The 22,788-nt window shown below is 51.3% G+C and overlaps 1 protein-coding gene across 1 annotated transcript in view; it reads left to right on the top strand.

The window, feature by feature from the left end:
- The window catches only part of ryr2a (ryanodine receptor 2a (cardiac)), an 812,428-nt gene that overhangs the window by 438,475 nt on the left and 351,165 nt on the right, over positions 1-22,788 (top strand). Inside the window, exons 29-30 of the mRNA XM_045687844.1 lie at positions 21,100-21,308; positions 22,141-22,371. Of these exons, the coding sequence (XP_045543800.1) occupies positions 21,100-21,308; positions 22,141-22,371 (440 nt within the window). The remainder of the gene's footprint in view (positions 1-21,099; positions 21,309-22,140; positions 22,372-22,788) is intronic.

The following is a 22,788-nucleotide window of genomic DNA, read 5'->3' on the forward strand; positions in this document are numbered from 1 at the left end:
CCACCCTATGGTCTGTCCTACTGTCTACCCCACCCTATGGCCATGTCTGTCCTACTGTCTACCCCACCATATGGTCTGTCCTACTGCCTACCCCACGCTATGGTCTGTCCTACTGGCTTCCCCACCCTATGGTTTGTCCTACTGTCTACCCCACCCTACGGTCTGTCCTACTGTCTACCCCACCCTAAAGTCTGTCCTACTGCCTACCCCACCCTATGGTCTGTCCTACTGTCTACCCCACCCTATGGTCTGTCCTACTGTCTACCCCACCCTATGGTCTATCCTACTGTCTACCCCACCCTACGGTCTGTTCTACTGTCTACCCCACCCTATGGTCTGTCCTACTGCCTACCCCACCCTATGGTCTGTCCTACTCTCTACCCCACCCTATGGTCCATGTCTCTCCTACTGTCTACCCCACCCTATGGTCCATGTCTGTCCCACTGTCTACCCCACCCTACGGTCTGTCCTACTGTCTACTCCACCCAAGGGGCCATGTCTGTCCTACTGTCTACCCCACCCTATGGGCCATGTCTGTCCTAATGTTTACCCCACCCTATGGTCTGTCCTGCTGTTTAAACCACCCTATGGTCTGTCCTACTGTCTACCCCACCGTATGGGCCATGACTGTCCTACTGTCTACCCCACCCTATGGTCTGTCCTATTGTCTACCCCACCCTATGGTCCATGTCTGTCCTACTGTCTACCCCACCCTATGGTCTGTCCTACTGTTTACCCCACCCTATGGTCTGTCCTAATGTCTACCCCACCCTATGGTCCATGTTTGTCCTACTGTCTACCCCACCCTATGGTCTGTCCTACTGTCTATCCCACACTATTGACCATGTCTGTCCTACTGTCTACCCCACCCTATGGTCTGTCCTACTGTCTACCCCACCCTATTGTCTGTCCTATTGTCTACCCCACCCTATGGTCTGTCCTACTGTCTACCCCACCCTATGGTCAATGTCTGTCCAAATGTCTACCCCACCCTATGGTCTGTCCTACTGTCTACCCCACCCTATGGTTTGTCCTACTGTCTACCCCACCCTACGGTCTGTCCTACTGTCTACCCCACCCTATGGTCAATGTCTGTCCAAATGTCTACCCCACCCCTATGGTCTGTCCTACTGTCTACCCCACCCTATGGTTTGTCCTACTGTCTACCCCACCCTACGGTCTGTCCTACTGTCTACCCCACCCTATGGTCTGTTCTACTGTCTACCCCACCCTATGGTCTGTCCTACTGTCTACCCCACCCTATTGTCTGTCCTACTGTCTATCCCACCCTATGGCTCATGTCTGTCCTACTGTCTACCCCACCCTAATGTCCATGTCTGTCCCACTGTCTATGGGCCATGCCTTTCCTACTGTCTACCACACCTTATGGTCTGTCCTATTGTCTACCCCACCCTATGGTCCATGTCTGTCATAATGTCTACCCCGCCCTATGGTCCATGTCTGTCCTACTGTCTACCCCACCCTATGGTCTGTCCTACTGTCTACCCCACCCTATGGTCTGTCCTACTGTCTACCCGACCCTATGGTCCATGTCTGACCTACTGTCTACCCCACCCTATGGTCCATGTTTGTCCTACTGTCTACCCCACCCTATGGTCTGTCCTACTGTCTACCCCACCCTATGGTCCATGTCTGTCCTGCTGTCTACCCCACCCTATGGTCTGTGCTACTGTCTACGCCACCCTATGGTCCATGTCTGTGCTTCTGCCTACACCACCCTATGGTCTGTCCTATTGTCTACCCCACCCTATGGTCTGTCCTACTCTCTACCCGACCCTATGGTCCATGTCTGTCCTACTGTCTACCCCACCCTATGGTCTGTCCTACTGTCTACCCCACCCTATGGTCTGTCCTACTGTCTACCCCACCCTATGGTCTGTCCTACTGTCTACCCCAACCTATGGTCTGTCCTACTGTCTACCCCACCCTATGGGCCATGCCTGTCCTACTGTCTACCCCACCCTATGGTCTGTCCTACTCTCTACCCCACCCTATGGTCCATGTCTGTCCTACTGTCTACCCCACCCTATGGTCTGTCCTACTGTCTACCCCACCCTATGGTCTGTCCTACTGTCTACCCCACCCTATGGTCTGTCCTACTGTCTACCCCAACCTATGGTCTGTCCTACTGTCTACCCCACCCTATGGGCCATGCCTGTCCTACTGTCTACCCTACCTTATGGTCTGTCCTACTGTCTCCCCAACCCTATGGTCTGTCCTACTGTCTACCCCACCCTATGGTCTTTCCTACTGTCTACCCCACCCTATGGTGCATGTTTGTCCTACTGTCTACCCCACCCTATGGTCTGTCCTACTGTCTACCCCACCCTATGGTCCATGTCTGTCCTGCTGTCTACCCCACCCTATGGTCTGTGCTACTGTCTACCTCACCCTATGGTCCATGTCTGTGCTTCTGTCTACCCCACCATATGGTCTGTCCTACTGCCTACCCCACCCTATGGTCTGTCCTACTGTCTACCCCACCCTACGGTCTGTCCTACTGTCTACCCCACCCTATGGTCTGTCCTACTGCCCACCCCACCCTATGGTCTGTCCTACTGTCTACCCCACCCTATGGTCTGTCCTACTGTCTACCCCACCCTACGGTCTGTCCTACTGTCTACCCCACCCTATGGTCTGTCCTACTGCCTACCCCACCCTATGGTCTGTCCTACTGTCTACCCCACCCTATGGTCTGTCCTACTGTCTACCCCACCCTATGGTCTGTCCTACTGTCTACCCCACCCTACGGTCTGTTCTACAGTCTACCCCACCCTATGGTCTGTCCTACTGCCTACCCCACCCTATGGTCTGTCCTACTCTCTACCCCACCCTATGGTCCATGTCTGTCCTACTGTCTACCCCACCCTATGGTCCACGTCTGTCCCACTGTCTACCCCACCCTACGGTCTGTCCTACTGTCTACTCCACCCAAGGGGCCATGTCTGTCCTACTGTCTACCCCACCCTATGGTCCATGTCTGTCCTAATGTTTACCCCACCCTATGGTCTGTCCTGCTGTTTAAACCACCCTATGGTCTGTCCTACTGTCTACCCCACCGTATGGGCCATGACTGTCCTACTGTCTACCCCACCCTATGGTCTGTCCTATTGTCTACCCCACCCTATGGTCCATGTCTGTCCTACTGTCTACCCCACCCTATGGTCTGTCCTACTGTCTACCCCACCCTATGGTCTGTCCTAATGTCTACCCCACCCTATGGTCCATGTTTGTCCTACTGTCTACCCCACCCTATGGTCTGTCCTACTGTCTACCCCACCCTATTGTCCATGTCTGTCCTACTGTCTACCCCACCCTATGGTCTGTCCTACTGTCTACCCCACCCTATGGTCCATGTCTGTCCTACTGTCTACCCCACCCTATTGTCTGTCCTACTGTCTACCCCACCCTATGGTCTGTCCTACTGTCTACCCCACCCTATGGTCAATGTCTGTCCAAATGTCTACCCCACCCTATGGTCTGTCCTACTGTCTACCCCACCCTATGGTTTGTCCTACTGTCTACCCCACCCTACGGTCTGTCCTACTGGCTACCCCACCCTATGGTCTGTTCTACTGTCTACCCCACCCTATGGTCTGTCCTACTGTCTACGCCACCCTATGGGCCATTTCTGTCCTACTGTCTACCCCACCCTATGGTCTGTCCTACTGTCTACTCCACCCAATGGTCCATGTCTGTCCTACTGTCTACCCCACCCTATGGGCCATGTCTGTCCTACTGTCTACCCCACCCTATGGACCATGTCTGTCCTATTGTCTACCCAACCCTATGGTCTGTCCTACTTTCTACCCCACCCTATGGTCCATGTCTGTCCTACTGTCTACCCTACCCTATGGTCTGTCATACATTCTACCCCAACTTATGGTCTGTCCTACTGTCTACCCCACCCAATGGGCCATGTCTGTCCTACTGTCTACCCCACCCTATGGTCTGTCCTACTGTCTCACCCCCACCCTAATGTCCATGTCTGTCCCACTGTCTACCCCACCATATGGGCCATGCCTGTCCTACTGTCTACCCCACCTTATGGTCTGTCCTATTGTCTACCCCACCCTATGCTCCATGTCTGTCCTAATGTCTACCGCACCCTATGGTCCATGTCTGTCCTACTGTCTACCCCACCCTATGGTCTGTCCTACTGTCTACCCCACCCTATGGTCCATGTCTGTCCTACTGTCTACCCGACCCTATGGTCCATGTCTGTCCTACTGTCTACCCCACCCTATGGTCCATGTCTGTCCTACTGTCTACCCCACCCTGTGGTCTGTCCTACTGTCTACCCCACCCTATGGTCCATGTCTGTCCTACTGTCTACCCCACCCTATGGTCTGTCCTATTGTCTACCCCACCCTATGGTCTGTCCTACTGTCTACCCCACCCTATGGTCAATGTCTGTCCAAATGTCTACCCCACCCTATGGTCTGTCCTACTGTCTACCCCACCCTATGGTTTGTCCTACTGTCTACCCCACCCTACGGTCTGTCCTACTGTCTACCCCACCCTATGGTCTGTTCTACTTTCTACCCCACCCTATGGTCTGTCCTACTGTCTACCCCACCCTATTGTCTGTCCTACTGTCTACCTCACCCTATGAGCCAAGTCTGTCCTACTGTCTACCCCACCCTAATGTCCATGTCTGACCTACTGTCTACCCCACCCAATGGTCCATGTCTGTTCTACTGTCTACCCCACCCAATGGACCCTGTCTGTCCTACATTCTACCCCACCCTATGGTCCATGTCTGTCCTACTGTCTACCCTACCCTATGGTCTGTCATACTGTCTACCCCACCTTATGGTCTGTCCTACTGTCTACCCCCACCCAATGGGCCATGTCTGTCCTACTGTCTACCCCACCCTATGGTCTATCCTACTGTCTACCCCACCCTATGGTCCATGTCTGTCCTACTGTCTACCCCACCCTATGGACCATGTCTGTCCTACTGTCTACCCCACCCTATGGTCTGTCCTACTGTCTACCCCACCCTATGGTCCATGTCTGTCCTACTGTCTACCCCACCCTATTGTCCATGTCTGTCCTACTGTCTACCCCAACCTATTGCCCATGTCTGTCCTACTGTCTTCCCCACCCTATTGACCATGTCTGTCCTACTGTCTACCCCACCCTATGGTCTGTCCTACTGTCTACGCCACCCTATGGGCCAATTCTGTCCTATTGTCTACCCCACCCTATGGTCTGTCCTACTGTCTACTCCACCCAATGGTCCATGTCTGTCCTACTGTCTACCCCACCCTATGGGCCATGTCTGTCCTACTGTCTACCCCACCCTATGGACCATGTCTGTCCTATTGTCTACCCCACCCTATGTTCTGTCCTGCTGTCTACACCACCCTATGGTCTGTCCTACTGTCTACCCCACCCTATGGGCCATGCCTGTCCTACTGTCTACCCCACCCTATGGTCTGTCCTACTGTCTACCCAACCCTATGGTCTGTCCTACTGTCTACCCCACCCTATGGTCTGTCCTACTGTCTACCCTACCCTATGGTGCATGTTTGTCCTACTGTCTACCCCAGCCTATGGTCTGTCCTACTGTCTTCCCCACCCTATGGTGAATGTCTGTCCTGCTGTCTACCCCACCCTATGGTCTGTGCTACTGTCTACCCAACCCTATGGTCCATGTCTGTGCTTCTGCCTACCCCACCCTATGGTCTGTCCTATTGTCTACCCCACCCTATGGTCTGTCCTACTGTCTACCCCACCCCTATGGCCATGTCTGTCCTACTGTCTACCCCACCATATGGTCTGTCCTACTGCCTACCCCACGCTATGGTCTGTCCTACTGGCTTCCCCACCCTATGGTCTGTCCTACTGTCTACCCCACCCTACGGTCTGTCCTACTGTCTACCCCACCCCTAAAGTCTGTCCTACTGCCTACCCCACCCTATGGTCTGTCCTACTGTCTACCCCACCCTATGGTCTGTCCTACTGTCTACCCCACCCTATGGTCTATCCTACTGTCTACCCCACCCTACGGTCTGTTCTACTGTCTACCCCACCCTATGGTCTGTCCTACTGCCTACCCCACCCTATGGTCTGTCCTACTCTCTACCCCACCCTATGGTCCATGTCTCTCCTACTGTCTACCCCACCCTATGGTCCATGTCTGTCCCACTGTCTACCCCACCCTACGGTCTGTCCTACTGTCTACTCCACCCAAGGGGCCATGTCTGTCCTACTGTCTACCCCACCCTATGGGCCATGTCTGTCCTAATGTTTACCCCACCCTATGGTCTGTCCTGCTGTTTAAACCACCCTATGGTCTGTCCTACTGTCTACCCCACCGTATGGGCCATGACTGTCCTACTGTCTACCCCACCCTATGGTCTGTCCTACTGTTTACCCCACCCTATGGTCTGTCCTAATGTCTACCCCACCCTATGGTCCATGTTTGTCCTACTGTCTACCCCACCCTATGGTCTGTCCTACTGTCTACCCCACACTATTGACCATGTCTGTCCTACTGTCTACCCCACCCTATGGTCTGTCCTACTGTCTACCCCACCCTATTGTCTGTCCTATTGTCTACCCCACCCTATGGTCTGTCCTACTGTCTACCCCACCCTATGGTCAATGTCTGTCCAAATGTCTACCCCCACCCTATGGTCTGTCCTACTGTCTACCCCACCCTATGGTTTGTCCTACTGTCTACCCCACCCCTACGGTCTGTCCTACTGTCTACCCCACCCTATGGTCAATGTCTGTCCAAATGTCTACCCCACCCTATGGTCTGTCCTACTGTCTACCCCACCCTATGGTTTGTCCTACTGTCTACCCCACCCTACGGTCTGTCCTACTGTCTACCCCACCCTATGGTCTGTTCTACTGTCTACCCCACCCTATGGTCTGTCCTACTGTCTACCCCACCCTATTGTCTGTCCTACTGTCTATCCCACCCTATGGCTCATGTCTGTCCTACTGTCTACCCCACCCTAATGTCCATGTCTGTCCCACTGTCTACCCCACCCTATGGGCCATGCCTTTCCTACTGTCTACCACACCTTATGGTCTGTCCTATTGTCTACCCCACCCTATGGTCCATGTCTGTCATAATGTCTACCCCGCCCTATGGTCTATGTCTGTCCTACTGTCTACCCCACCCTATGGTCTGTCCTACTGTCTACCCCACCCTATGGTCTGTCCTACTGTCTACCCGACCCTATGGTCCATGTCTGACCTACTGTCTACCCCACCCTATGGTCCATGTTTGTCCTACTGTCTACCCCACCCTATGGTCTGTCCTACTGTCTACCCCACCCTATGGTCCATGTCTGTCCTGCTGTCTACCCCACCCTATGGTCTGTGCTACTGTCTACCCCACCCTATGGTCCATGTCTGTGCTTCTGCCTACACCACCCTATGGTCTGTCCTATTGTCTACCCCACCCTATGGTCTGTCCTACTCTCTACCCGACCCTATGGTCCATGTCTGTCCTACTGTCTACCCCACCCTATGGTCTGTCCTACTGTCTACCCCACCCTATGGTCTGTCCTACTGTCTACCCCACCCTATGGTCTGTCCTACTGTCTACCCCAACCTATGGTCTGTCCTACTGTCTACCCCACCCTATGGGCCATGCCTGTCCTACTGTCTACCCCCACCCTATGGTCTGTCCTACTCTCTACCCCACCCCTATGGTCCATGTCTGTCCTACTGTCTACCCCACCCTATGGTCTGTCCTACTGTCTACCCCACCCTATGGTCTGTCCTACTGTCTACCCCACCCTATGGTCTGTCCTACTGTCTACCCCAACCTATGGTCTGTCCTACTGTCTACCCCACCCTATGGGCCATGCCTGTCCTACTGTCTACCCCACCCTATGGTCTGTCCTACTGTCTCCCCAACCCTATGGTCTGTCCTACTGTCTACCCCACCCTATGGTCTTTCCTACTGTCTACCCCACCCTATGGTGCATGTTTGTCCTACTGTCTACCCCACCCTATGGTCTGTCCTACTGTCTACCCCACCCTATGGTCCATGTCTGTCCTGCTGTCTACCCCACCCTATGGTCTGTGCTACTGTCTACCTCACCCTATGGTCCATGTCTGTGCTTCTGTCTACCCCACCATATGGTCTGTCCTACTGCCTACCCCACCCTATGGTCTGTCCTACTGTCTACCCCACCCTACGGTCTGTCCTACTGTCTACCCCACCCTATGGTCTGTCCTACTGCCCACCCCACCCTATGGTCTGTCCTACTGTCTACCCCACCCTATGGTCTGTCCTACTGTCTACCCCACCCTACGGTCTGTCCTACTGTCTACCCCACCCTATGGTCTGTCCTACTGCCTACCCCACCCTATGGTCTGTCCTACTGTCTACCCCACCCTATGGTCTGTCCTACTGTCTACCCCACCCTATGGTCTGTCCTACTGTCTACCCCACCCCTACGGTCTGTTCTACAGTCTACCCCACCCTATGGTCTGTCCTACTGCCTACCCCACCCTATGGTCTGTCCTACTCTCTACCCCACCCTATGGTCCATGTCTGTCCTACTGTCTACCCCCACCCTATGGTCCACGTCTGTCCCACTGTCTACCCCACCCCTACGGTCTGTCCTACTGTCTACTCCACCCAAGGGGCCATGTCTGTCCTACTGTCTACCCCACCCTATGGTCCATGTCTGTCCTAATGTTTACCCCACCCTATGGTCTGTCCTGCTGTTTAAACCACCCTATGGTCTGTCCTACTGTCTACCCCACCGTATGGGCCATGACTGTCCTACTGTCTACCCCACCCTATGGTCTGTCCTATTGTCTACCCCACCCTATGGTCCATGTCTGTCCTACTGTCTACCCCACCCTATGGTCTGTCCTACTGTCTACCCCACCCTATGGTCTGTCCTAATGTCTACCCCACCCTATGGTCCATGTTTGTCCTACTGTCTACCCCACCCTATGGTCTGTCCTACTGTCTACCCCACCCTATTGTCCATGTCTGTCCTACTGTCTACCCCACCCTATGGTCTGTCCTACTGTCTACCCCACCCTATGGTCCATGTCTGTCCTACTGTCTACCCCACCCTATTGTCTGTCCTACTGTCTACCCCACCCTATGGTCTGTCCTACTGTCTACCCCACCCTATGGTCAATGTCTGTCCAAATGTCTACCCCACCCTATGGTCTGTCCTACTGTCTACCCCACCCTACGGTCTGTCCTACTGGCTACCCCACCCTATGGTCTGTTCTACTGTCTACCCCACCCTATGGTCTGTCCTACTGTCTACCACACCTTATGGTCTGTCCTATTGTCTACCCCACCCTATGGTCCATGTCTGTCCTACTATCTACCCCGCCCTATTGTCCATGTCTGTCCTACTGTCTACCCCACCCTATGGTCTGTCCTACTGTCTACCCCACCCTATGGCCCAAGTCTGTCCTACTGTCTACCCGACCCTATGGTCCATGTCTGACCTACTGTTTACCCCACCCAAAGGTCCATGTCTGTCCTACTGTCTACCCCACCCAATGGACCCTGTCTGTCCTACTGTCTACCCCACCCTATGGTCCATGTCTGTCCTACTGTCTACCCTACCCTATGGTCTGTCATACTGTCTACCCCACCTTATGGTCTGTCCTACTGTCTAACCCACCCAATGGTCCATGTCTGTCCTACTGTCTACCCCACCCTATGGTCTGTCCTACTGTCTACCCCACCCTATTGTCCATGTCTGTCCTACTGTCTACCCCACCCTATGGTCTGTCCTACTTTCTACCCCACCCTATGGTCCAAGTCTGTCCTACTGTCTACCCCACCCTATGGTCTGTCCTACTGTCTACCCCACTCTATTGTCTCTCCTACTTTCTACCCCACCCTATGGGCCATGTCTGTCATACTGTCTACCCCACCCTATGGCCCATGTCTGTCCTACTGTCTACCCCACCCTATGGTCTGTCCTACTGTCTACCCCACCCTATGGTCCATGTCTGTCCCACTGTCTACCCCACCCTATGGTCTGTCCTACTGTCTACTCCACCCAAGGGTCCATGTCTGTCCTACTGTCTAACCCACCCTATGGTACCATGTCTGTCCTACTGTCTACCCCACACTATGGTCCATGTCTGTCCTACTGTCTACCCCACCTTATGGTTTGTCCCACTGTCTACCCGGTCTTGACGATGCTTAGAAAAGGCAATGAGATGTACATTATATTATCCATATCCTTGGTCTGTCCTACTGTCTACCCCACCCCATGGTCCATGTCTGTCCTACTGTCTACCCCACCCTATGGTCTGTTCTACTGTCTACCCCACCCTATGGTCTGTCCTACTGTCTACCCCACCCTATGGTCTGTCCTACTGTCTACCCCACCCTATGGTCCATGTCTGTCCTACTGTCTACCCCACCCTATTGCCCATGTCTGTCCTACTGTCTACCCCACCCTATGGTCTGTCCTACATTCTACGCCACCCTATGGTCCATGTCTGTCCTACTGTCTACCCCACACTATGGTATGTCCTACTGTCTACTCCACCCAATGGGCCATGTCTGTCCTACTGTCTACCCCACCCTATGGGCCAGGTCTGTCCTACTGTCTACCCCACCCTATGGCCCATGTCTTTACTAATGTCTACCCCACCCTATGGTCTGTCCTACTGTCTACCCCACCCTATGGTCGTTCCTACTGTCTACCCCAACCAATGGTCTGTCCTACTGTCTACCCCACCCTATGGTCCATGTCTGTCCTACTGTCTACCCCACCCTATGGTCTGTCCTACTGTCTACGCCACCCTCTGGGCCATTTCTGTCCTACTGTCTACCCCACCCTATGGTCTGTCCTACTGTCTACTCCACCCAATGGTCCATGTCTGTCCTACTGTCTACCCCAACCTATGGTCCATGTCTGTCCTACTGTCTACCCCACCCTATGGTCTGTCCTACTGTCTACCCCACCCTATGGTCCATGTCTGTCCTACTGTCTACCCCACCCTCTGGTACATGTCTATCCTACTGTCTACCCCACCCTATGGTCCATGTCTGTCCTACTGTCTACCCCAACCTATGGTCCATGTCTGTCCTACTGTCTACCCCATTCTATGGCCATGTCTGTCCTACTGTCTACCCCACCCTATGGTCTGTCCTACTGCCTACCCCACCCTATGGTCTGTCCTACTGTCTACCTCACCCTATGGTCCATGTCTGTCCTACTGTCTACCCCACCCTATTGTCTGTCCTACTGTCTACCCCACCCTATGGTCTGTCCTACTGTCTACCCCACCCTATGGTCAATGTCTGTCCAAATGTCTACCCCACCCTATGGTCTGTCCTACTGTCTACCCCACCCTATGGTTTGTCCTACTGTCTACCCCACCCTACGGTCTGTCCTACTGGCTACCCCACCCTATGGTCTGTTCTACTGTCTACCCCACCCTATGGTCTGTCCTACTGTCTATCCCACCCTATTGTCTGTCCTACTGTCTATCCCACCCTATGGCTCATGTCTGTCCTACTGTCTACCCCACCCTAATGTCCATGTCTGTCCCACTGTCTACCCCACCCTATGGGCCATGCCTGTCCTACTGTCTACCACACCTTATGGTCTGTCCTATTGTCTACCCCACCCTATGGTCCATGTCTGTCCTACTATCTACCCCGCCCTATGGTCCATGTCTGTCCTACTGTCTACCCCACCCTATGGTCTGTCCTACTGTCTACCCCACCCTATGGTCCAAGTCTGTCCTACTGTCTACCCGACCCTATGGTCCATGTCTGACCTACTGTTTACCCCACCCAATGGTCCATGTCTGTCCTACTGTCTACCCCACCCAATGGACCCTGTCTGTCCTACTGTCTACCCCACCCTATGGTCCATGTCTGTCCTACTGTCTACCCTACCCTATGGTCTGTCATACTGTCTACCCCACCTTATGGTCTGTCCTACTGTCTACCCCACCCAATGGTCCATGTCTGTCCTACTGTCTACCCCACCCTATGGTCTGTCCTACTGTCTACCCCACCCTATGGTCCATGTCTGTCCTACTGTCTACCCCAGCCTATTGTCCATGTCTGTCCTACTGTCTACCCCACCCTATGGTCTGTCCTACTTTCTACCCCACCCTATGGTCCATGTCTGTCCTACTGTCTACCCCACCCTATGGTCTGTCCTACTGTCTACCCCATTCTATTGTCTCTCCTACTTTCTACCCCACCCTATGGGCCATGTCTGTCATACTGTCTACCCCACCCTATGGCCCATGTCTGTCCTACTGTCTACCCCACCCTATGGTCTGTCCTACTGTCTACCCCACCCTATGGTCCATGTCTGTCCCACTGTCTACCCCACCCTATGGTCTGTCCTACTGTCTACTCCACCCAAGGGTCCATGTCTGTCCTACTGTCTAACCCACCCTATGGTACCATGTCTGTCCTACTGTCTACCCCACACTATGGTCCATGTCTGTCCTACTGTCTACCCCACCTTATGGTTTGTCCCACTGTCTACCCGGTCTTGACGATGCTTAGAAAAGGCAATGAGATGTACATTATATTATCCATATCCTTGGTCTGTCCTACTGTCTACCCCACCCCATGGTCCATGTCTGTCCTACTGTCTACCCCACCCTATGGTCTGTTCTACTGTCTACCCCACCCTATGGTCTGTCCTACTGTCTACCCCACCCTATGGTCTGTCCTACTGTCTACCCCACCCTATGGTCCATGTCTGTCCTACTGTCTACCCCACCCTATTGCCCATGTCTGTCCTACTGTCTACCCCACCCTATGGTCTGTCCTACATTCTACGCCACCCTATGGTCCATGTCTGTCCTACTGTCTACCCACCCTATGGTCTGTCCTACTGTCTACTCCACCCAATGGGCCATGTCTGTCCTACTGTCTACCCCACCCTATGGGCCAGGTCTGTCCTACTGTCTACCCCACCCTATGGCCCATGTCTTTCCTACTGTCTACCCCACCCTATGGTCTGTCCTACTGTCTACGCCACCCTCTGGGCCATTTCTGTCCTACTGTCTACCCCACCCTATGGTCTGTCCTACTGTCTACTCCACCCAATGGTCCATGTCTGTCCTACTGTCTACCCCAACCTATGGTCCATGTCTGTCCTACTGTCTACCCCACCCTATGGTCTGTCCTACTGTCTACCCCACCCTATGGTCCATGTCTGTCCTACTGTCTACCCCACCCTCTGGTACATGTCTATCCTACTGTCTACCCCACCCTATGGTCCATGTCTGTCCTACTGTCTACCCCAACCTATGGTCCATGTCTGTCCTACTGTCTACCCCATTCTATGGCCATGTCTGTCCTACTGTCTACCCCACCCTATGGTCTGTCCTACTGCCTACCCCACCCTATGGTCTGTCCTACTGTCTACCTCACCCTATGGTCCATGTCTGTCCTACTGTCTACCCCACCCTATGGTCTGTCTTACTGTCTACCCCACCCTATGGTCTGTCCTACTTTCTACCCCACCCTATTGTCTGTCCTACTGTCTACCCCACCCTATGGTCTGTCCTACTGTCTACCCCATCCTATAGTCCATGTCTGTCCTACTGTCTACCCCACCCTATGGTCTGTCCTACTGTCTACCCCACCCTATGGTCCATGTCTGTCCTACTGTCTACCCCACCCTATGGTCTGTCCAACTGTCTACCCCACCCTATGGTCCATGTCTGTCCTAATGTCTACCCCACCCTATGGCCCATGTCTGTCCTACTGTCTACCCCAACCTATTGTCCATGTCTGTCCTACTGTCTTCCCCACCCTATTGACCATGTCTGTCCTACTGTCTACCCCACCCTATGGTCTGTCCTACTGTCTACGCCACCCTATGGGCCATTTCTGTCCTACTGTCTACCCCACCCTATGGTCTGTCCTACTGTCTACTCCACCCAATGGTCCATGTCTGTCCTACTGTCTACCCCACCCTATGGGCCATGTCTGTCCTACTGTCTACCCCACCCTATGGACCATGTCTGTCCTATTGTCTACCCCACCCTATGGTCTGTCCTGCTGTCTACACCACCCTATGGTCTGTCCTACTGTCTACCCCACCCTATGGGCCATGCCTGTCCTACTGTCTACCCCACCCTATGGTCTGTCCTACTGTCTACCCCACCCTATGGGCCATGCCTGTCCTACTGTCTACCCCACCCTCTGGTACATGTCTATCCTACTGTCTACCCCACCCTATGGTCCATGTCTGTCCTACTGTCTACCCCAACCTATGGTCCATGTCTGTCCTACTGTCTACCCCATTCTATGGCCATGTCTGTCCTACTGTCTACCCCACCCTATGGTCTGTCCTACTGCCTACCCCACCCTATGGTCTGTCCTACTGTCTACCTCACCCTATGGTCCATGTCTGTCCTACTGTCTACCCCACCCTATGGTCTGTCTTACTGTCTACCCCACCCTATGGTCTGTCCTACTTTCTACCCCACCCTATGGTCTGTCCTACTGTCTACCCCACCCTATGGTCTGTCCTACTGTCTACCCCATCCTATGGTCCATGTCTGTCCTACTGTCTACCCCACCCTATGGTCTGTCCTACTGTCTACCCCACCCTATGGTCCATGTCTGTCCTACTGTCTACCCCACCCTATGGTCTGTCCAACTGTCTACCCCACCCTATGGTCCATGTCTGTCCTACTGTCTACCCCACCCTATGGTCCATGTCTGTCCTACTGTCTACCCCAACCTATTGTCCATGTCTGTCCTACTGTCTTCCCCACCCTATTGACCATGTCTGTCCTACTGTCTACCCCACCCTATGGTCTGTCCTACTGTCTACGCCACCCTATGGGCCATTTCTGTCCTACTGTCTACCCCACCCTATGGTCTGTCCTACTGTCTACTCCACCCAATGGTCCATGTCTGTCCTACTGTCTACCCCACCCTATGGGCCATGTCTGTCCTACTGTCTACCCCACCCTATGGACCATGTCTGTCCTATTGTCTACCCCACCCTATGGTCTGTCCTGCTGTCTACACCACCCTATGGTCTGTCCTACTGTCTACCCCACCCTATGGGCCATGCCTGTCCTACTGTCTACCCCACCCTATGGTCTGTCCTACTGTCTCCCCAACCCTATGGTCTGTCCTACTGTCTACCCCACCCTATGGTCCATGTCTGTCCTACTGTCTACCCCACCCTATTGTCCATGTCTGTCCTACTGTCTACTCCACCCTATGGTCCATGTCTGTCCTACCGTCTACCCCACCCTATGTCTTAGAGCATGTCCTATTGTCAATCCCTGTCTGTCTGTTGGCTTACTCTCAACATCAACACCATCCTATTTGTCAGAAGAGATGTTCTGGCTGGAGCTAGAGAGGAGCTTTCCTGTCCCTTTGCTGAAGAAGTTTAACCGAGGTGGACTTAAACCAAACGGTTGGCAGTTGACCAACGTATATTCACTAGAGAATAAACTGGATGAGCTCCGTTCTGTCCTATCAACTGGACCTAAAAAAATCCCGGTAATATTATTTTTTCTCGGAGTCGTGGCTGAACAAGGATATGGATAATATAATGTACATCTCGTTGCCTTTTCTACGCATCGTCAAGACCGGTCGGGGTTGAATGGAGTAAAACATACAAGGTCTGTAAAATGTATATAGGTTCAGAACTTTTGTGAAATAGCACAGTTACAAATAGAAATAAAACTGGATGGACATCAGAAATGGAGGAAGGACTAAAAACAAACAAAAAAGAATTATTGTAAAATAGACATTGTCTGTAAAATGTGTATAAGATGAATAAATTGAAGGTAAAAGCCGAAGTGTTTATTAGTTTACTCCAATTGGGCGATCGGTGGTAAGGTTTGCGGGGAATAATAATAAAGGTATATTCTTTAAAAAAAGTATGTATGTCTATATAGGTATGTGTATGTATATATGTGTATATGGTATGCATGCGTGTATGGATATATATATATATATATTTACCCCAAAAAATATATGGGGGATTGGAAATGATGCAGACAATTACATTGATGGAAGCAACAATCTATCAACAATATTAAGCTGATCCACCCTAAAAAAACTAAAAATAAAAACGACCGGTCGCCAGCCTCAGGGAAGGTGGTGGGGAACAAGGTGCATCTCTTAGTTATCAACAGCTGGTGTGCGATAATGTTAAGGAAGTCTCAAGTTTTTTTCTCACCTGAGTTAGAATAGCTCATGCTAAGCTGTAGACACTACTATTTACCAAGAGAGTTCTTTCTCGTCTACACTGAGTGGACAAAACTTCATGAACGCCTGCTCGTTCCATGACACAGACTGATCAGGTGGAAGCTGTGATCCCTTATTGATGTCACCTGTTAAATCCACTTCAGTGTAGATGAAGGGGAGGAGACAGGTGTCACAGCTGTCGTAGGAAGAAGCGGACCAAAGTGCAGCGTGTGTGTCATTCAACATTTGATTTATTCTGTGAAACTATGCAATACATAAATAAACTGAATGACAAAACAACAAACCGTGACGCAGAGGTGAAACATACACTACTCAAAATGAATCTCCCACAAACCCAGGTGAGAAAAAAACACCAACTTAAATATGACCTCCAATTAGAGACAACGATGACCAGCTGCCTCTAATTGGAGATCATCCCAAACACAGCCCAACATAGAAATACAAAACTAGAACAACCCAACATAGAAAAACTAAACTAGAAACCCCCCCTGTCACGCCCTGACCTGCTCTACCATAGAAAATAACAGCTTACCATGGTCAGGATGTGCCAACAGGTTAAAGAAGGATTTTTAAGCCTCGAGACAATTGAGACATGGATTGTGTATGTGTGCCATTCAGAGGGTGAATGGGCAAAACAAAATATTCATGTGCCTTTGAACGGGGTATGGTAGTAGGTGGAGTCAACATGGGTCAGCATCCCTGTGGAACGCTTTCGACACCTTGTAGAGACCATGACCAGATGATTTGAGGCTGTTCTGAGGGCAAAAGGGGGGAGTTCCTAATGTTTGGTGTACTCAGTGTATATTTTTCATGGGCTGTCTTTTTACCACCACAAACCAATACCGGCACTAAGACCGCACTCAACGAGTTGTACAAGGCCATAAGAAAACAACAAAATGAACACACAGAGGCGACGCTTCTTGTGGCCGGTGATTTTAATACAGAGACTGAAATCCGTTTTTTTACCTCATTTCTACCAACATGTCACCTGTGCAACTAGAGTTAAAAGATAACCTTTCCTCCACACTCAGAAATGGATACAAGACTCTCCCTCAGTTTGGCAAATCTGACCATAACTCTATCCTCCTGATTCCTGCCTTTTACAAGCAAAAAAAACTAAAGCAGGAAGTAGAACCAGTGACTCAAAACGGAAGTGGTCAGATGGTTGCGGATGTTTTGCACAGACTGGAATATTCTCCAGGATACATCCGATAACATCGAGGAGTTTACCACATCAGTCACCGGCTTCATTAATAAGTGCGTCGATGACATCGTCCCCACAGTGACCGTACGTACATATCCCAACCAGAAACCATGGATTACAGGCAACATCCGCACCGAGCTAAAGGCTCGAGCTGCTGCTTTCAAGCAGTGGGACACTAACCCGGACGCTTATAAGAAATCCCGTTACGACCTCCGACGAGCAATCAAACAGGCAAAGTGTCAATACAGGACTAATATCGACTCCTACTACGCCGGCTCTGACCCTCGTCGGATGTGGCAGGGTTTGCAAGCTATCACGGATTACAAAGGGAAACCCAGCCGCGAGCTGCCCACTGAGGCGAACCTACCAGACAAGCTAAATTCCTTCTATGCTCGCTTCGAGACAAGCAATGCTGAACCATGCATTAGATGACCAGCTGTTCCAGGTGAATGTATAATCTCGCTCTCCATAGCCGTTGTGAGTAAGACCTTTAAACAGGTTAACATTCACAAGGCCGCAGGGCCAGAGGGATTACCAGAGCATGTGCTGACCAGCTGGCATGTGTCTTCACTGACATTTTCAACCTCTCCCTGACCAAGTCTGTAATACCTACATGTTTCAAGCAGACTACCATGGTCCCTGTGCCCAAGAACACCAAGGTAACCTACCTAAATGATTACCGCCCCGTAGCACTCACGTCTATAAACATGAAATGCTTTGAAAGGCTGGTCATGGCTCACATCAACACCATCATCCCAGAAACCCTGGACCCACTCCAATTCACATACCGCCCCAACAGATCCACAGATGACGCAATCTCTATCGCACTTCACACTGCCATTTTCTTACCTGGACAAGAGGAATACCTATGTGAGAATGCTGTTCACTGACTGCAGCTCAGCTGCCACGCTGACCATCAACACGTGGGCCCCTTAGGGGTCTGTGCTTAGTCCCCTCCGGTACTCCCTGTTCACTTGCAACTGTGAAGACTCCCAACACCATCATTCATTTTGCTGACGACACGACGGTGGTAGGCCAACCTCTCCCTCAATGTCTGCAAGACACAGGAGCTGATCGTGGGCTACAGGAAACGGGGGGTCAAGCACGCCCCTGTCCACGTTGACAGGGCTGTAGTGGAGCGGGTCGAGAGCTTCAGGTTCCTTGGTGTCAACATCACTAAGGAATTTTTATATTTTATTTTACTTTTGATTTAACTAGGCAAGTCAGTTAGGTACAAAATCTTATTTTCAATGACGGCCTAGGAACAGTGGGTTAACTGCCTTGTTCAGGGGCAGAATGACAGATTTAGCATGGTCCACACAAACCAACACAGTCATGAAGAAGGTACGACAACTCCCCTCTAGGAGGCTGACAGGATTTGACATGGTCCCTCAGATCCTCCAAAAGTTCTACAGCTGAACCATTGAGAGCATCTTGATTAGCTGCGTCACCGCTTAACATGGCAACTGCTTGGCATCCCACCGCAAGGCACTGCAGAGGGTAGTGCATCCCACCGCAAGGCACTGCAGAGGGTAGTGCATCCCACCACAAGGCACTGCAGAGGGTAGTGCATCCCACCGCAAGGCGCTGCAGAGGGTAGTGCATCCCACCGCAAGGCGCTGCAGAGGGTTGTGCATCCCACCGCAAGGCGCTGCAGATGGTAGTGCATCCCACCACAAGGCGCTGCAGAGGGTGGTGTGTATTGCCCAGTACACCCAGGACCTCTGTACCAGGTGGTGTCAGAGGAAGATCCTAAAAACCTTCTAAGACTCCCAGCCACCCAAGTCATAAACTGTTCTCTCTGCAACCACACGACAAGCAGTACCGATGCACCAAGTCCTGAACAGCTTCTACCCCCAAGCCATAGACTGTTCTCTCTGCAACCACACGTCAAGCGGTACCGATGCACCAAGTCCAGAACAGCTTCTACCCCCAAGTCATAAGACTGCTAAGTAGTTAGTCCGGGTAGCTATTGGTTAACTATTTAACGATCTGCATTGACCCTTTTTGTACTTCTCTTTTGACTCATTACATATGCTGATGTTACTGTTTATTATCTATCCTGTTGCCTAGCCAGTTTACCCCTAACTATATGTACATATCTACCTCAATTACCTCATACCACTGCACATTGACTCAGTACTGGTACCCTGTGCATATAGCCATGTTATTACCTCGTACCCCTGCACATCCACTCAGTACTGGTACCCTGTGTATATAGCCATGTTATTACCTGGTACCCCTGCACATCCACTCAGTACTGGTACCCTGTGTATATAGCCATGTTATTACCTGGTACCCCTGCACATCCACTCAGTACTGGTACCCTGTGTATATAGCCATGTTATTACCTGGTACCCCTACACATCCACTCAGTACTGGTACCCTGTGTATATAGCCATGTTATTACCTGGTACCCCTGCACATCCACTCAGTACTGGTACCCTGTGTATATAGCCATGTTATTACCTGGTACCCCTACACATCCACTCAGTACTGGTACCCTGTGTATATAGCCATGTTATTACTCAGCAGGCGGAGTGTCCAGAACACATTGATGTCAGTGTTACCTACTGGTTAGGATAAGATAGGTTAAGATAAGAACACATTGATGTCAGTGTTTCCTACTGGTTAGGATAAGATAGGTTAAGATAAGAACACATTGATGTCAGTGTTTCCTACTGGTTAGGATAAGATAGGTTAAGATAAGAACACATTGATGTCAGTGTTACCTAATGGTTAGGATAAGATAGGATAAGATAAGAACACATTGATGTCGGTGTTTCCTACTGGTTAAGATAAGAATACATTGATGTCAGTGTTACCTACTGGTTAGGATAAGAACACATTGATGTCGGTGTTACCTACTGGTTAGGATACGATAAGAACACATTGATGTCAGTGTTACCTACTGGTTAGGATAAGATAGGATAAGATAAGAACACATTGATGTCAGTGTTTCCTACTGGTTAGGATAAGAACACGTTGATGTCAGTGTTTCCTACTGGTTACGATAAGAACACATTGATGTCAGTGTTTCCTACTGGTTAAGATAAGATTCCAAGTGTTGGTCACTGTAGCAGTAAGTACATGTAGACCAGAGGAGGCTGGTGAGTGGAGGATGGCTCATAATAATGACCGGAACGGTGCGAATGGAACGGCATCAACCACCTGGAAACCATGTGTTTAATGTATTTGATACCGTTCTGGCTCCTACCCTAAGGGCCGTTCTGGCTCCTGCCCTATGGACCGTTCTGTCTCCTGCCCAATTGGCCATTCTGGCTCCTGCCCAAAGGGCCGTTCTGGCTCCAGCCCAAAGGGCCGTTCTGGCTCCAGCCCTATGGGCCGTTCTGGCTCCTGCCCTAAGGGCCGTTCTGGCTCCAGCCCAAAGGGCCGTTCTGGCTCCTGCCCTATGGGCCATTCTGGCTCCTGCCCTATGGGCCGTCCTGGCTCCTGCCCTATGGGCCGTTCTGGCTCCTGCCCTATGGGCCGTTCTGGCTCCTACCCTATGGGCCGTTCTGGCTCCTGCCCTATGGGCCGTTCTGGCTCCTGTCCAATGGGCCATTCTGGCTCCTGCCCTATGGGCCGTTCTAGCTCCTGCCCTATGGGCCGTTCTGGCTCGGACAAGGCTTACGTTCTTCTAACGGTTAACATAACAATGCCCTCTCTGTCCTCTCCGTAGGTTTCATCCCGGTCTGCAGCCTTGGCGTATGCCAGGTTGGGAGGATGAACTTCGGTAAAGACGTAAGCACGCTGAAGTACTTCACTATCTGCGGCCTGCAGGAAGGCTACGAGCCCTTCGCCGTCAACATGAACAGAGACCTCACCATGTGGCTCAGCAAGAGACTGTCTCAGTTCATCCCTGTACCTCCGCAGCATGAACACATTGAGGTGAGAGTCAAGTCGCTATCAGTTTATTGTGTATAGATAAGAGCGTCTGCTAAATGACTAAATGTAAATGTAAAAAATGTGTATAGAGTTTGATAAGTAAAACCTCTATTTCAAATCAAATCAAATTAAAATGTATTTCTAAAGCTCTTCTTCTTGCATCAGCTGATGTCTCAAAGTGCTGTACAGAAACCCAGCCTAAAACCCCCCAAACAGCAAGCAATGCAGGTGTAGAAGCCTTTTTTTATATGTGTTGTTGACCACCCTGAACAAGGCAGTTAACCCCACTGTTCCCCGGTAGGCCGTCATTGAAAAGAAGAATTTGTTCTTAACTGACTTGCCTAGTTAAATAAAGGTAAAATAAAAAATATGAGTTTTTTTTTGTTGTAACAACCTATGTTGGTAACCTACACTGAGGATACCAAACATTAGGAACACTTTCCTAATATTGAGTTGATCCCCCCTTTGCCCTCAGAACAGCCTCAATTCGTCAGAACATTGACTCAACAAGGGGTCGAAAGCATTCCACAGGGATGCTGACCCATGTTGACTCCAATGCTTTCCCACAGTTAGATGTCCTTTGGGTGGTGGACCATTCTTGATACACACGGAAAAACTGTTGAGCGTGAAAAACCCAGCAGCGTTGCAGTTCTTGACACAAACTCGGTGCGATGTTAGTAACCTATAATAATAACAATAATAATAATAGTCCCAAGGATTTGTCTAGCGCTTTACTCATACTCATAGACCTATGTTGGCCTGGTATCGTATGGCTATTCAACCAGATGACTCCCCCATAATGCCCTGTTCCCTTGTCGTCTGGTCTTTCTAAAAGGTGACGAGGATGGACGGCACCGTGGAGACTTTCCCGTGTCTCAAGGTCACCCAGAGGTCGTTCGGCTCCCAGAACAGTAACCCAGACATCACCTTCTATCGCCTCAGCATGCCTATAGAGTGTAACGAGGTGCTGGCCAAGTCACCTGGCGGGACGCTACAGTCTGGCGGGGGCTTCTCCTTCTCCTCTAAGAAAGACCTGGACGACTTTGAGACCGTGTCCGACTTCGAGGTGCTGATGATGATGAAGTCACTAAGATTCACTCTCTTTTTTTCTCCTTCTGTCTCCGTCTCCTTCTGTCTCCTTCTCCTTTTGTCTTTGTCTCCTTTTGTCTCTGTCTCCTTCTGTCTCCTTCTGTCTCCTTCTCTGTCTCCTTCTGTCTCCTTTTGTCTCCTTCTCCTTCTGTCTCCTTCTCCTTCTGTCTCCGTCTCCTTCTGTCTCCTTCTGTCTCCATCTCCTTCTGTCTCCTTCTGTCTCCGTCTCCTTCTGTCTCCTTCTGTCTCCGTCTCCTTCCGTCTCCTTCTGTCTCCTTTTGTCTCCTTCTGTCTCTGTCTCCTTCTCCTTTTGTCTCCGTCTCCTTCCGTCTCTTTCTGTCTCCTGTCTCTTTCTGTCTCCTTATGTCTCCGTCTCCTTCTGTCTCCATCTCCT

Source organism: Salmo salar, chromosome ssa01, assembly GCF_905237065.1.
Source record: "Salmo salar chromosome ssa01, Ssal_v3.1, whole genome shotgun sequence".
Lineage (NCBI taxonomy): Eukaryota > Metazoa > Chordata > Actinopteri > Salmoniformes > Salmonidae > Salmo > Salmo salar.